The sequence below is a fragment of the Acomys russatus genome, chromosome 1 (genome assembly GCF_903995435.1).
Source record: "Acomys russatus chromosome 1, mAcoRus1.1, whole genome shotgun sequence".
NCBI classification, from domain to species: Eukaryota; Metazoa; Chordata; class Mammalia; order Rodentia; family Muridae; genus Acomys; species Acomys russatus.
Genome location: NC_067137.1, coordinates 116,508,328 through 116,523,484, shown reverse-complemented (window position 1 = coordinate 116,523,484; position 15,157 = coordinate 116,508,328). Strand labels below are relative to the sequence as shown.

At 46.8% G+C, this 15,157-nt stretch overlaps 1 protein-coding gene across 2 annotated transcripts in view; it reads right to left on the bottom strand.

Moving 5' to 3' along the window:
* The window catches only part of Eml1 (EMAP like 1), a 131,307-nt gene that overhangs the window by 54,462 nt on the left and 61,688 nt on the right, over positions 1-15,157 (bottom strand). For both annotated transcript variants that reach the window (XM_051151260.1, XM_051151249.1), the window contains exon 3: positions 9,960-10,092. In XM_051151260.1, coding sequence (XP_051007217.1) covers positions 9,960-10,092 — 133 coding nt within the window. The remainder of the gene's footprint in view (positions 1-9,959; positions 10,093-15,157) is intronic.

Sequence of the window (15,157 nt, the reverse complement as noted above, 5' to 3'; positions counted from 1 at the left end):
GATTTTCTGCCCTTTTGCCTTTGTCAAATAGAAACAAAACCTCTTCCCAAGGATTCCAAGGCAGGGAGCCCAGTCCCAGACTAAGTTTTAATTGGCAACACAACGCATGACTGCTGGAGCTGGACTGTTTCCAAAGGGGATTTTTGTCCTTAAGCATTAGGCTAAGCCCCCCCAGCACCCCACCCCCATCTTCTCTTGAAAACAAACACACACCGCGCACACCCTCCAGATGTCCCGGCTTGCTTCATTTGGAGCTGTGGTTACAACATTGTTCAACATTGTTCTTCGTGATGGTAAATGCATTTATGGAGCCCTGCGCACACCCTGTTTTAAACCCCACATTCAGGAAGTCCGGCTGGCTTCTTTCTGCTGTCAGGAACCCATCCTATTGAGAGCTACGTAACCACATCACTGTCCAGGGGTGGCTGTTCCTGTCTCCAGCTCCCAGGTGAATGGGATGCTTACCCAGAAGCCCATGGCAACGGGAGGAACCGCAGTGCTCTGCACTCCCAGTGCTAAGTCTAGAAAACCACGTACTTCCTGTCTGGAGCTTCATGCTGAGAACAGCGGAGCGGGTGAATTGGATGGATTGCTTTGTAAAACTGAAAAGGAACCATCTAGCTAGAGATGTAGCTCGCTGGTAGAGCGATTGCACAGCATAAACGTGAGGTCCTGGGTTCTAGTCCCAGTACCGCAAACATTGCCAATACTACAAAAACAAGGGTAAGAAAGGAAAAGTTGGAAAGAAAAAAAAGAGGTATAAAGGATAGAGAGGGCATATGTTTAAATGCACACACACACATGCACTTGTACCTCACACATGTGTGCACAAAGCATGGTCGCTATGAGCCTTTTTCTTTCCCTCCTCCTTCCTTTCCGCCTCTTAAGATAATGCTGCTGACAGAAGCCCTGAAACACGGGTAAAGACTCAACCACCACCTTACTTCACACCTTGGCAAACCAGAAAAGTAACACTCAAAACTGAGAGTTGGCAAAAGAAAGGAACCAATAAAGACTAGCGCAGGAGAGATGGACAGAGAGCAGAAAAACAATGCGAAGGCAAAGCTGCAACACCATGGGTTTTTGTTTTTATGTATAAAAAAATCAACATAATCCAAATACCTTTAGTAAAACTAAGGGTGGAAAAGAGAGAGGAAGTTTAATTAAAGGGTGAGAGAAAGAATAACCATTACAACTGATGTCACCCCAGAAACAGAAAGAATTATGGGAGACTGCTGTGAATAATTGCATGCTAGCAAATTGGGGAACCTAGGGGGAGCGGATACGATCCTGGACATACATAGCCTGGTAAGAATGAATCGTAAAGAAATTAAAAATATGAACAGATCTATAATTAGCAAGGAGACTGAGCAGCAATAAAAACACCTCCCGAAAAAGGAAGAGCCCAAGACCAGCTGGCTTCACTGGAGGCTCCTATCAAATAACTGAGGAATAATTAGCATCAGTTCTCTTCGGAAGCGAAGGGGACAAAAGAGCTCTGACTTCATCCTATGTGACAAGTAACACTTTGATATCAGACAAATACACTACGAGAGAAATAAACGGCCAATACCCTTGATGAACAGCTATTACAAAGAAAGACCAACAACTCAATTCAATAAGACGAGTCAACCAACCTAGCTAGTGCTCACCGAGACGGAGGCACCAACCAAAGAGCGTGCATGGACTGGACCAAGGCCCCCTACACATGGGCAGTTTGATCTTCATGTGGGTCCCCTAGTAAGTTGAGCAGGTGCTGCCTATGACATGGACTCCGTTGCCTGCTTTTGATCACTTCACCCTACCTGGGCTGCCTCTTTTGGCCTCAGTGGATGAGGAGGAGCTCAGTCTTGATGTGACTTGATGTGCTGGAGTGGGTGGGTGGGTGGGGTTCCCCCTTTCTGAGGACAAGAGGAGGGGGTTTGGCGGAAGAGGGTGGGAAGGAGAGACTGGAAGGAGAGGAAGGTAGGGGCTATGATTGGGATGTAAAGTAAATATATAAATTAAAAGTAAAAATTTTTTTAAACAAAGAAAACATAACATTTAAAAGATTGGACAAAACCAACTGGGACTTATAATTTGAATGCAAAGGTGTTTCAACAGATCAGAGTTAAACAATGTAAAAATTGTATTAATAGATGAAGGGCAAACACCACATAGTCATCTCAGTTGGTGCAGAAAACACCTTTGAGGGTCAGTGGGTCAGGGAGGTGGCTGAGTGGGCAAAGATGTTTGACATTCAAGCCTAAAAACTTGAATTGACCAAGCATGGAACCCACATGGTAAAAGGAGAAAACACACCCCTGTAAGTTGCCCTCTAACCTCCTTGTGTGTGCTATGGCACACACACACACACACACACACACACACACACACCTGCAAAACCATAATAGATAAAATTTAATAAAGTTATTTAAAAAAAAAAAAGCATCAGAAAACCCTTTCGGGCCAGCTGTGGTAGCACACGCTTTTAATCCCAGCAGTCTGGAGGCAGAGGCAGGCAGATCTCCGTGAGATCAAGGCCAGCCTGGTCTACAAATCGAGTCCAGGACAGCCAGAGCAATTACACAGAGAAACCCTGTCTCGACAAACAAAAATAAACCCCCTCCCAGCTCAAAAAAAAAAAATCCTCTTGTGATAAAGACATTCAAAGAACTAGGAACAGGAACAAACCGTTCCGCACACAGCAGAAGCTACACAGGAAGTCCTGGCTAACACACTTGAGGGTGGAGGGCTGCAACCATTCTCTCCAAGACTGGGAGAGGAGCAGCAAAGCTCATTATTGCCTCTAGTATCCGATATGGTCCTAGAATCCTTGGCACAGCAGTTAGACAAGAAAAAAATAAAGCGACCACAGTGGAAAGGAACGTGTACACGTCTGTAGATGACAGGTGCCAACGTGTAACTAAAAGCCAGAACCTTAAAAAGCCACATGCACACACAAACTATGCTGGGAGAGAGTACAGCCCTGTGTGAATGTACAGTGTTTGTCATAGGCACGGATATGTCACGGGCCTCGATGTCCCAGCCCGTGGCAGGGGCAGAGCCTTCCTCAGGTCCATGTGCAGGTGCTGACAGGGTGGGAAGAAAATGTTCACTGTAGCCTTCTGCCCAGATTTTCACAGCCTGGAGACGGCTCCTGTGAAGAGTAGCTGACCCTGCCTCCTGGTCAGCTGTACATGATAACCCTACCTCCCTGATGATCTGTTGTAATAACCACCACCCCCTTGTTCAGATGAACTTGGGCTATAATCCTGCCTCCCTGTTCAACTGTATACAATAAGCACCCTGAACGTCCACAGTGCTGAGGCATTGCTACACAAGGCCCAGGCCACCTGATCAGGCTTTTCTGCGTGTACGTGTCTTTCCTTCCTTCATTCTTTCACTGATCCGGTCTAGTCAGTCCCCAGAGCTGTGCAGGATGAGGCTAAACTATCCAACCATGTCAGCAAACTTTCAAGATTAAAAATTCAACACCCAAAAGTCGGGTGTATTTCCATATGATCTGAAAGGAAGTGGAGAAAACAGTCTTTACTTGCTAGGACATTAAAAATGGCAGGTTACTTAGGAACAAAATTATGTCAGAAGGTAAAAGACATACACACTATGAAACCATACAATTTTGCTAAAAGAAAAAAATTAAGATATACATACATAGAAAGACCATGCTTGTAGATTGGACAACTCACCAGCCTTGTTTCCCAAAGTGCTACTCTTCTGATCAGTGCACCCCTTAACATAGCATCAAAGGGAGTTCTGCTAATTTGTTTTTGTCAACTTGGTGTATACTAGAGACATCTGGGAAGGGGGACCCTCATTTGACTGGTTGCTTCCAACAGTCAGGCCAGGGGGTATGTCTACATATGAGGCATTTCCATACATTCTTTCTTTTTTGGTGTTTTGGGGGATTTTGCTTTTCTTTTCTTTCTTTCTTTCTTTTTTTTTTTTTTTTTTTGAGACAGTGTGTCACTGTGTAGTCTTGGCTGTCCTAGAAGTCATTCTGTAGATTAGGCTGGCCTTGAACTCACAGAGATCCACTTGCTTCTCTTTCTCGAGTTCTGGGATTGAAGGTGTGCACCATCTCTGCCTACATGTATGTTCTGGATTAATGACTGATGTGGGAGGGCCGAGCCCACGTGGGCAGTGCCACCTTTGCACACGTGGTCCTGGACTGTATAAGAAAGACGGCTGACTTATTCATAATAGCCAGAACATGGAAACAGCCTAAGTGTCCCTCAGTAGAAGAATGGATAAAGAAACTGTGGTGTATTTACACTATGGAATACTACTCAGCTATTAAAAACAAGGAATTCCTGAAATTTGTGGACAAATGGATTGAACTAGAAATGATCATAATGAGTGATCTAACCCAGAAGCAGAGAGACTCAAATGGTATATACTCACTTATAATTGGACACTAGCTCAAGGGGCAGGTCCCATGGAAGTCTTCATCTACCAGGAAAGTGGGATAGAGGTGAGAACATCCTATTGAGACTCTAGGTGAGAAAAATATAGGGGATAGGGAAGTAGGTGGATCCAGAGGGTCCTAGAAACCTACAGGAAGAACACTATGATGGGAGGATCTGGGCCAAGGGGTTCTGCTCGATCTAAGGCACCAACTAAGGACAATACGTGAAGTCATCATCAAACCCCTACCCAGATCTAGCCAAGGGACAGAACATTCTCCACAGTTAAGTGGAGACTAGGGACTGACTTTCACATGATCTCTGGTGCCCCATATTTGGCCATGTCCCTTTGTGGGGGAGGCCCAATGGCACTCGGAGGAAGGATAGCGGACTACCAAGAAGAGACTTGATACCCTAGCACCATATTCAGGGGGAGGAGGTCCCCCTCAGTCACAGTCATAGGGAAGGGGGATTGGGGTGAAAGTGGGAGGGAGGGAGGAATGGGAGGATGCATGGGATGGGATAGAAAATGAGATGTAATATGAATTATTTTAGTTTTCAATAAAAATGTGTTAAAAAAAAAGAAAGAAAGAAAGAAAGAAAGCCGGCTGAGCAAGCCACGGGGAGCAAACCAGTAAGCAGCATTCCTCTGCAGCCTCTGCTTCAGCTCCTGCCTCCAGCTTCCTGTCTCCAGCTTCCTGTCTCCAGCTTCCTGTCTCCAGGTTCCTACCCTGACTTCCTCTGATAATGAACTGTGACTAGACAGCCAAATAAAGCAGTTCTCTCCCAAGTGCCTCAGGGTATTTATCACAGCAGCAGAAAGGCAGGCTAGGACACAGGAGTTTCAGAAATAGAAAATGCAACCTAATGCTCATCTGAAATCTTAGATCCCAACACTCTTGAAAGAAACAAAAGACAGGGGCAAGGGAGGGAATAAAACTGGAGGCCTCACACTTCCTGAGTTGAAACCCTCAGTGATAAAGGCATCACAGTGCTGGAAACCAAGATAGTTTTAGAGACCAGTGGCTCATAAGAGTGACTCCAGAAATAAAGCCATGCACAGAGGGACAAACGACTGCAATAAAGATGTCAAGATGACACAGCAGACAAATGACAGTCTCTTTAACAAACAAATGCTGGGAAATTGGAAACAGACAGGCAAAAGAATGAGAGCAGGCCTTTGCCTTACATGATGCCTAAAAACTAGCTTAGAAGTGACTAATGACCTACAGTCAACATCTACCACCTAAACACTCCCAAAAGGCCATGCAGGGAGGAGGCTGAGAACCCAGGGTTGGCAACTCGTTTCTTGAACAGAAGCGGAAGCAAACCCAATCTGCCCCACTGATGGCAATCTGCTTGTTCTTAGTCTCTTGATGGCAAAGAAACAATCAACAGAACCGAAGAGTGACCTAGGGAATGGCGGAGCACACCTGCAGGTCACACACCTAACAAGTGGTGAACAGTCACTATGTCCTACAGCTGTATGACAACAACATGATCCGATTAAATACAGGTGGGTGGGTGTGGGGGTCACACACCTGCAAACCCAGCACGATGGGGCCCTGAGGCAGGAGGATCACAAGTATCAGGGCAGCCTGGGCTGCGCTGCAAGATGTCTCAACAAGCATAAATATGAAAAAATAAGCACATATGTAAGGTATACATGTATAAAGTATACATGTCAGATAGGCTTCTTTGAAGATGTATAAATGGTCTACAACCATATGGAAAAAAATGATGGACGTAGCTAAATGTAAGAGATACGGGTCCAGCAAGATGGTTCAGTGGGGAGAGGTGCCTGCCTCCAAGCCTGATGGCTAGAGCTCCATCTCAGGGTGGAGGGGAAAACCAACTGTTCCAAGTCCCCCTTTGACCTACACCAACAGGCGTGACATGATACACACACTCTCAGGCACAGTGAGGCCAAGTGTAACTACCCACACATTTAATCCCAGAACCGGACAGCATGATAGCTCTGTGTGTAAAGGCGCTTACCACCAAGTTGATGACCGGCGTGCGTGCCCAGGACCCACATGGTGGAAGGTGGGAACTGAGTCTTGCAAGCTGCCCTCTGACCTCTGCACAACCACATGTGTATACAGTCACACACACACACACACACACACATACACACACACTTCTTAAAAATTAGCATTAAAGTGGCTAAAACCATAGAACCAGAGGGAAGGTGGTCGTTTCTGTGCAGATTGCCTTTTGTGAGGTGAAGGGTTCTGGGAACCTGCTGGACAACAATATATAAAGCCCCTGCCCTGATGAACTACACTCCCAGATGTCTGAAAGGGTAAACTTAATGTTGGGTGGGATTTTTAAAAAATCATTACAATAAAAAGTAACAGATAAAGCCCTGAAACTTACAGAAAAAAAAGTCAGTTTTGTTGGTCTAACATCTTGAGAATCCAAGTGCGACCTACTGCTGTCAGTTAGAATCCAAAGGTCATTTTGTGTTGGTTATAAAAAAAAAATTGGATGATTCAAGTGAGGGTTGAAAGATATAAAATGTGGCTAAGCACAGCACTTCAAAGTTTTAAAAAGCACTGTGTGACCAATCTCCTTTTTTTTTTCTTTGAAAATCTTTTTGAAAATGCACAAAACTCTACAGGCTTGAAATGCAAGGCACATCTGTTTGGTGAAGGGTGGGGCGGGATGTTCCTATCAATTCTTTATATATTTCAAAGATGTCATAACTAACGTAGCCGCTGATGCAGCATCCACTTTAGGCCTGACAGAAGTGATCTGAAATCAGTTAAGCATCATCATCTTTGGCCTACTTACAACTCCTCCCCCCTCCTCACCTCACAGTCCCAAACCTGAGCACGTGCCGTGCCGCAGCTGCCAGCATCAGGAACATCAGGAAGTCACCACCTATCAACACTCTCTGGACAGCCAGACGACACCACTGGCCCTAAGAAAAGCAGAGTCCTCAAAAGGCTGAGCTCTTCCCACAGGTCCCAGAGGCGCCTTCTCCCTCAGATCTGTCCATGACCATGGTGGTCAGTTTTAATTATCAACTTGACACAATCAAAATGAACAAGAGTCCGCTGGAGGGTTGCCTGGGCTGTGTTGGCCTGTGGGGGTTTCCGGATTGGCTTGGCTGGGGTTGAAGGACCCATTTTCAGTGTGAGCAGCTGGGCCTTGGCAGGCGTACACGCATTCTCTCTCTGCTCTTGACTGTGGGTATGACGAACTGATTTGTGTCCTGCCTTCACATCCCCCAAAGTGATGGGCTGCAGCCTGGACCTGTGAGCTAAAATTAACCTGTATTCTCTCTCTCTCTCTCTCTCTCTCTCTCTCTCTCTCTCTCTCTCTCTCTCTCTCTTAAAAAAAAAGATTTATTTATTTATTATGTATACAGTGCTCTGCCTGCTTGTACCCCTGTAGGACAGAAGAGGGCATCAGATGACATTATAGATGGTTGTGAGCCACCATGTAGTTGCTGGGAATTGAACTCAGGACCTCTGACTGGAAGAGCAATCAGTGCTCTTAATCGCTGAGCCATCTCTCCAGCCCCTTAGCCTGTACTCTGAAGTGGCTCTAATAAGGGGGCATTTTATCACAGCAACAGGAAACCAAGCCAGGAGGGAGACAAAATGCTCTATGTGTCTTGTTGAGTCCTCGCTGTGTCTCGCTGGATGGACAGGGGACAGGTCAGGGCTGTCCCAGAGAGCAGTTACCTTGGTTAGGATAAAGTAGATGCAGGTCCAACAGCCATGAGGACACCCACCATATACTGGCAAGTATTCTGGGGCCAGGGGGACACAGGCACCCAGCCTCTGCTAAGGCAAAGGGTCATCTCATGAAGGCATGCCTTGGGTCTAGACGGCATGGCTGGGGTTCACAGGCACCTCCTTGGGGGGGACCTCAAGAGTAAACTGGAGGAAATGACAAGGGAAGGTGATGGCTAGAGCCCACCCTAAGGCACAGAGGCAGTGGATGCAGCCCACAGGTGTCCTCCAAGCACTTCAGCATCCATACCCAATCCTCAGTGTCCCTAAGGCCATCAGGATTTAGTGAGCTCCATAGGTTCTTCTGTTCTCTTTGTGAGGCGTGTGCTTGGTGTGTGTGTATGTGCTTGACTTGTGTGTGAGTAATAGTGTGTGCTTGGTGTGGAGGGTGTGTGGTGTGTGTGATGTGTATATGTGTATGTGTTTACAGTGTGTGTAATGTGTGTGTGCTTGATGTGTGTGTATGTGCTTGGCTTGTGTGTGTGTGTGTGTGTGTGTGTGTGATTGGTGTGGAGGGTGTGTGATATGTGTATGTGATGTCTGTGTATGCTTGGTGTGTGTGTTTATAATATGTGTAATGTGTGTGTGCTTGGTGTGTGTATATGTGCTTGGCTCGTGTGTGTGTGTGTGTGTGTGTGTGTGTGTGTGTGTGTGTGTGATATGTGTGTGCTTGGTGTATGTGTGTGTATGTGTGCTGTGTGTGTGATGTGTGTATGTGCATGGTGGGTGTAATGTGTGTGTGCTTGGTGTATGTTTGCCTGTGGTGTGATATGTGTGTATTGGTATGTGTGTAGGTGTGGGTGTGTGAGACAGAGAGATGTGGTGTGTGTGTGTGTGTGTGTGTGTGTACAATATTTGTATGCTTTGTGTGTGTGTGTGTGTGAGAGAGAGAGAGAGAGAAAAAGAGAGAGAGAGAGAGAGAGAGAGAGAGAGAGGTGTTTATATGTGTACACATTCATGTGGAGCCATGAAGATGAAGTCAGGAGTCTTTCTTGACTGCTCTCCACCTTATTCATTGAGGCAGGACTCTCAGTTGAACCCAGAGTTCACTGATTAGGCTAGTCTGGCCAGCCAGTTTGCTCTGGGTGGCTCCTGTTTCTGTTTTCCAGATACTGGCCACCACGCCCACCCAGCATTTACATGGGTTCTGGGGATCCGAACCCTGAACCTCACGCTTGCTGCTTGCATAGAAAATGTTTTGGCCGATGCACCACTTCCTCACCCTCTGTTACATTCTCACGGCGTACCTATGAGGTGGAGCTTCAGAGGAATTTCTTCATAGCTAGGTACTCTATAAAACGAATGAGCATTTAAGTTTCTACAGTCTAAGAATTAATGGAATTGTCAGCAAGTCATCAAAAGGTTGAAAATGAACTGTGATCTATCTGAAGATAACATGGGTGTCTAGAACCTCACTGTTAGGCACAATTTAAAAGTATGAGTTCACCCAAATCTTACCAGTAAAACTTAAAGGTTGCTATGGCAACATGAGTTTTTGCTGTGTTGCATATAGGGATGTGGGTTGGAGTCCAGTTGTTTTTATAAAGAACAATAAGTAAAAACATAAATGGCGTACCACCCTATTGGCTGGGGCTTCACACACACAACCTTAAGTCTAAAGCAGGGAAACTGAGTCACCATCCCAGGGATGGGGTTCCACAAGCCTCGACTCAGATGAGACCACAGCATCCTAGGAGAATGAGATGCTTCTTCTAGACCCCCAAAGAGCTGCCTTGAGGAGTCAGGGGGGTGTGGGGGGTAGAGGGGTGGGGGGGTGGGGGGGAGGGGAGTCCTTCAAGTAGCCTACCTTTTGTTTACCGGCACAACCACTTCTTTCCTGGGCCCCGAGGGGGACGGGAGGGAAGCACTGGGTTTCTTTGGTAACACGGTGCCATTGTTGACAGTGGTTCTTAATGGCAGGGCCGGCCCCAGTGGTCTCACTGCAAGAGAAGCACAGGATGAAGTCAGACCTTTCCCCATAGCAGCAGTAAGGACCCACAGAACCAAGGTTCACAGAAGGGATTTCCATCCTAAAAGCTAGTAGGAGTGGCACAGTACAAAGGCAACTGGTAGGACTTTTTCAGCAATGGTGGTAAGTGACCCTAGATGGCATCCTCTCACCCTACACAGACATTACTCACAAGCACTGAGAACTGAACTGAACAAAACTCAACATCTCTAGAAGTGAGCTTTGACTGCTTAATGATCACCTCTTGCTGCTCCTCCTCCTCCTGCTGCTCCTCCTCCTCCTGCTCCTCTCATTCCTGCTGCTCCTCCTGCTCCTCTTCTTCCTGCTGCTCCTCCTGCTGCTGCTGCTCCTCCTGCTGCTGCTCCTCCTCCTGCTGCTGCTCCTCCTCCTGCTGCTGCTCCTCCTCCTGCTGCTCCCCCTCCTGCTGCTCCTCTTCCTGCTGCTGGCCCTGCTCCTCCTGCTGCTCCTCCTCTTGCCCCTCTTTCCCTGCTCCTCCTCCTGATCTTCCTCCTCCTCCTGCTGCTCCCCCTCCTGCTGCTCCTCCTCCTGCTGCTGCTCCTCTTCCTGCTGCTGCTCCTCCTCTTGCCCCTCTTTCCCTGCTTCTCCCACTCCTCCTGTTCCTTCTCCTGTTCTTTCTCTTCCTCTTCTTCCTCTTCTCTTTTCCTCCTCCTGCCCCCCACTCCCTAATCTCCCTGCCTCCCAGATGATCACAGATGTGCACCAGTGTCTGGCTTACACAGAGATGAGGACCAACCCAAGGCTTCATGTATACCACATAAGCATTCGACCAACCAAGCCGCGTCCCTAACCCAGTGACGATGCGCTGTTTAAGACAGGGTACTGTTATAAAACACCCTGACCAAAAACAGCACAGAGGTTTACAGTTCCGGGTGACAGTCCCTCGCGGAGGGAAGTCAAAGCAGGAACTAAAGCAGCTGGCCAAGGTCCATCACAGAAAAGGGCAGAGAGGAAGCAGACCCACAGTGGCTTCCGCATCTTCTCTCAGCTTTAACCTCTCACAGTGTTCCGGACACCCTGCCCAGGAGATGGTGATGCCCGCACGGACGATGTCTTCCATCATCAATGACCAATGAGGACAATCTCTCACAAACATGGCCCACAGCCAAGCTGACCTAGACAATTCCTCAGCTGAGGCTCTCTTCTCAGATGAGTCTGAGTCATGGCAAGTTGACAGTTAAAACTAACCATCACAAGGGTGGGGGTCTGGAGAGATGGCTCGGGTGAAGAGCACTTGCTGCTCTCACAGAGAGCTTGGATTCGATTCCCCACATTCACACGGTGGCTCACAACCATCTGTTACTCCAGTTACAAAGGATACAATACCTTCTTCTGACCTCCTTGGGTACCAGGCATACTTGTGCACACACACACACACACATGCAGACAAAATACTCTTACACATAAAATTTTTTTTAAAAGATAAGCTAATAAATATCAAAAGCTTTGCCCATTAGGGGAAAACTGACAACACGGACCTCATTAAAAAACTTTATAAGTTCGCCAAAGAAATTTAAAAGGGATGGAAATGCCAATTGTAGGTTGGAAGAAAACATGTGTCTGATAATTTTGTGTCTGGTAAAAGACTTGTACAGAGTATAATAAGAACTCTGAAAATTCAACAGTAAAGAAAACAGATGGCCCCCTTTTTTTTTTAATGAACAAAAGATCAGAAAACACACCTCACTGAAGATACTCAGGTGGCAAATGAACACATGCAAAGATAGCTAACATCGCTGCCATTAGGAAATGCAAATTAAAGCAACGATAATGAAATAGCTCTACACATCTTCTAGAATGGCTGAAATCCCAGAACAAAACCAAAACACCAATTGCAAGCCAGAAGGGGAGCCACAGGAACCAACATTTATTGATAATGGATATGAAAAATGGTGCGGCTACTTTGAATAGAGTTTGGCAGTTTCTTATAAAGCTAAATATAATCCTACCATATGATCCGGTAATCATTCTGACACTAAGTATTTACCTAGTTGTCTGAAAACTTATGTCTACACAGACCTCCATGTAAATGTTTTATAGCAGTTTTAGTCACAATTGTCAAAAACTAGAAAAAAAAAAAACCAAGATGGCCTCCCATAAACACGCTGGCCCATTCAACAGCAGACTGCCTCAGTGAAGAAAAAAAAAAAAAAATGGACAGACTCCAACGCACACAGGCCTGAGGCCCTCACAAATGCGATGGTTAGTACAGCTGTGAGCTCGGCAGAATCTAGAGTCACCTGGTTCTGGGCATGCCTGCAGGGGATTATCTTGGTTAGGTTTGTTGAAGTGGGACGACTTGCCCACCATGGGCGCCACCATCCCCTGCTGGGATCCTGAACTGTGTAACAGTGGAGAGATTGGGCTCAGTAGTGGCCTGTACCCATCGCTCTCTGTTTCCTGATCAGGGATATAACGCGACCAGCTGCCTCAGCTTCACCTGATTCTGCCCACTTGGTGGCTGTGAGCTGACATGGAGGGTGTGCTTGCTCCGGCTCTGATCTAAGTCTGGAGGGGAGGAAAGAGGAGGGGAGGGAAGGGTCAGAGACTACCTCTCCGCCCCACCATCAAGCACTGTAGCTCTGGGGACCACACTGAGAGCAGCTGGCTATGGCACTGTCAACCTTGGTTGTCCTCTCGTCTTTACCACTCTGGCTGTTGTACCCTTCTCTGGGATTCCTAACAGGTATGTGATGGCTGTTCTTGGTTGTCAACTTGACATCTGGAATTAACTGAGACCCAAACCCTCTGCTGGAATTCTATTTAAGGACAGGGAAGGAGGAAGCTGTTGCTCTTTGCCTGCCTGCTCTCTCCGTGCTGGTATGTCCACTTCTTTGGGACTCCAGCGTATACTGGAGACCAGCTGAGACATCCAGCCTTGTGGACTGAACTGCTACTAGATTCTTGGACTTTCTGTTGGCAAACAGCCATTGTTTGATTACTTGGACCACAGCCTGTAATATATACATTACACACACATTTTATCAGTTCTGCTGCTCTAGAGAACCCTGACTATTACAAGATACCAGTAGATTCCTTAAAGGCAGCATTTGGTTGACATTGACCTAGAGGGGTCACCTAGGCACAAACACCCACTCTATCCATGTGCTTTAATGTAATGGACTGTAATCCAGCCCCAGAGCCCAGGCTGAACACTGTGTCCCTTTGGCACAGAAATAAGACCTGAAGGGCTAAGGCAAGGAACAGTTACCAGAGCCTGGAAAAAAGCCGAGGCCCTGGGGACACATTGACACTAAGTGGATGGACAGTACCATGGTGAGCGATCATCACCGAATCAGACAAAGGCATAAATATTTTGATCTTTTACTTTCGTTCCCCGCCTCTCCATGTACGGGGAGGTGGAGGCCGAGAGAGCCTGTAAGTGTGGCGACCTCAGGAGGCTGGGAAGGACCCAAAGGACCTAGAAGAGCAACCCAGCTGTCAACACACTAGGAATGCTGCATGCTGCCGGATGCCCACTAACCGGCCTGCTCCATCAACTGTTGGCTCCCAAGGGGTAGCACCTATCACCAGGCTCACACACAGAGGACACGTGACACATACAGATGGTTCTCCATATCTATGGGTTCAATGCCTGTGAGCTCTTCCAACTGAAAACAGATGAGGGCTTTTAAAAAGTCATGTTTTCTTCTTCCTGCTATTATTCCTTGAACAACATGGCTCATAGCATTTACAGTATACATGTGACACAGGGGTAATTTCAGTTATTAAGAAGAATGGGAGTGGGAGAAGCTGGACTTTTGGCTACTTTATTGTTTTCTTCTTCCCACCCCCTACACCCATCCCTTCTAACCCCCAATATCAGGTAGGAGAGAAAGAAGGTTAGAGGGGGAAGGGGCGTCGGTATCGTTAGACTACTTCCTGCTGATTGGGGACATTGAGTTCCTTGGGGTAAGTTGGACCTTCATTGTTGGGATATCTCCAATATGCAACCAGCAACAGCAGCAAGAGCATCAGTGGGAGGAGCAGTAGCCCCCACCCTCAGGGCTCTGACATCTATATACCCTCTGAAGAGTCCCCCTAATTCCAAATGCAGACCATCTCTTCAGCTGGCAAGATCACGCCCCTGCTAGAGCAGGAGGGAAACCATAGTCAAGTGTTGCGGACATGCTAAAGCAGCCCCATATCCCACACCTGGGGTTAGAACAAGATATTTCCTTAACATTTCTGCTTTTCAAGAAACCAAAATTCTCACCACAAGTGGGTTATATGTCAAACATTTTGCCATTAATGTGAGAGACCTGAACGGCCTCAGATCTGGGTATTTGTGGGCCCTGGACCCAGTCCCCAGGGATAAGGAGCGATGCCTCCGTTTTTCACTCAGCTTGCATTGTACTTCAACAACATGAGGTGGAGAGATGGCGCAACAGCTACCTGAGGTCAGTACCCATGTTGGGTGGCTCGCCCCCGACTGCTCCTAACAGTAGCTTCAGGGTATCCGACACTCACTCTTGGCCTTTTTGGCCACCTGTACTCATGTGCAAAAAACACACACTGATGTGCACACACACATAACTAAAAATATAAATAAGATAGTTTTTAAGAGATATGGCAGAGAACAATCAAGGCAAGCATCCAGGGCAGACACATAACACACACACACACACACACACACACACACACACACACACACACACACACACACACCACAAATCTTGGAAAAGAAACACCACAGCCTCCTGTCTCCCAGTTGCTGGGAGAAATTAATTCTTTTTTGTTTGTTTGTTTGTTTGTTTTTGTTTTTGTTTTTTGAGACAGGGTTTCTCTGTGTAGCCTTGGCTGTCCTGGATTCACTTTGTAAGACCAAGTTGACCTCGAACTCACAGCAATCTACCTGCCTCTGCCTCCTGAGTGCTGGGATTAAAGGCGTGTGCCACCACGGCCTGGCTTGAGAAATTAATTCTTGATTTCCAGGGTACACTAAGATAATAGACATCTTTCTGCCTCATAAAATGTTAAACATTTAAAAATCACATCTTAATTGTTCCTAGAGGCAA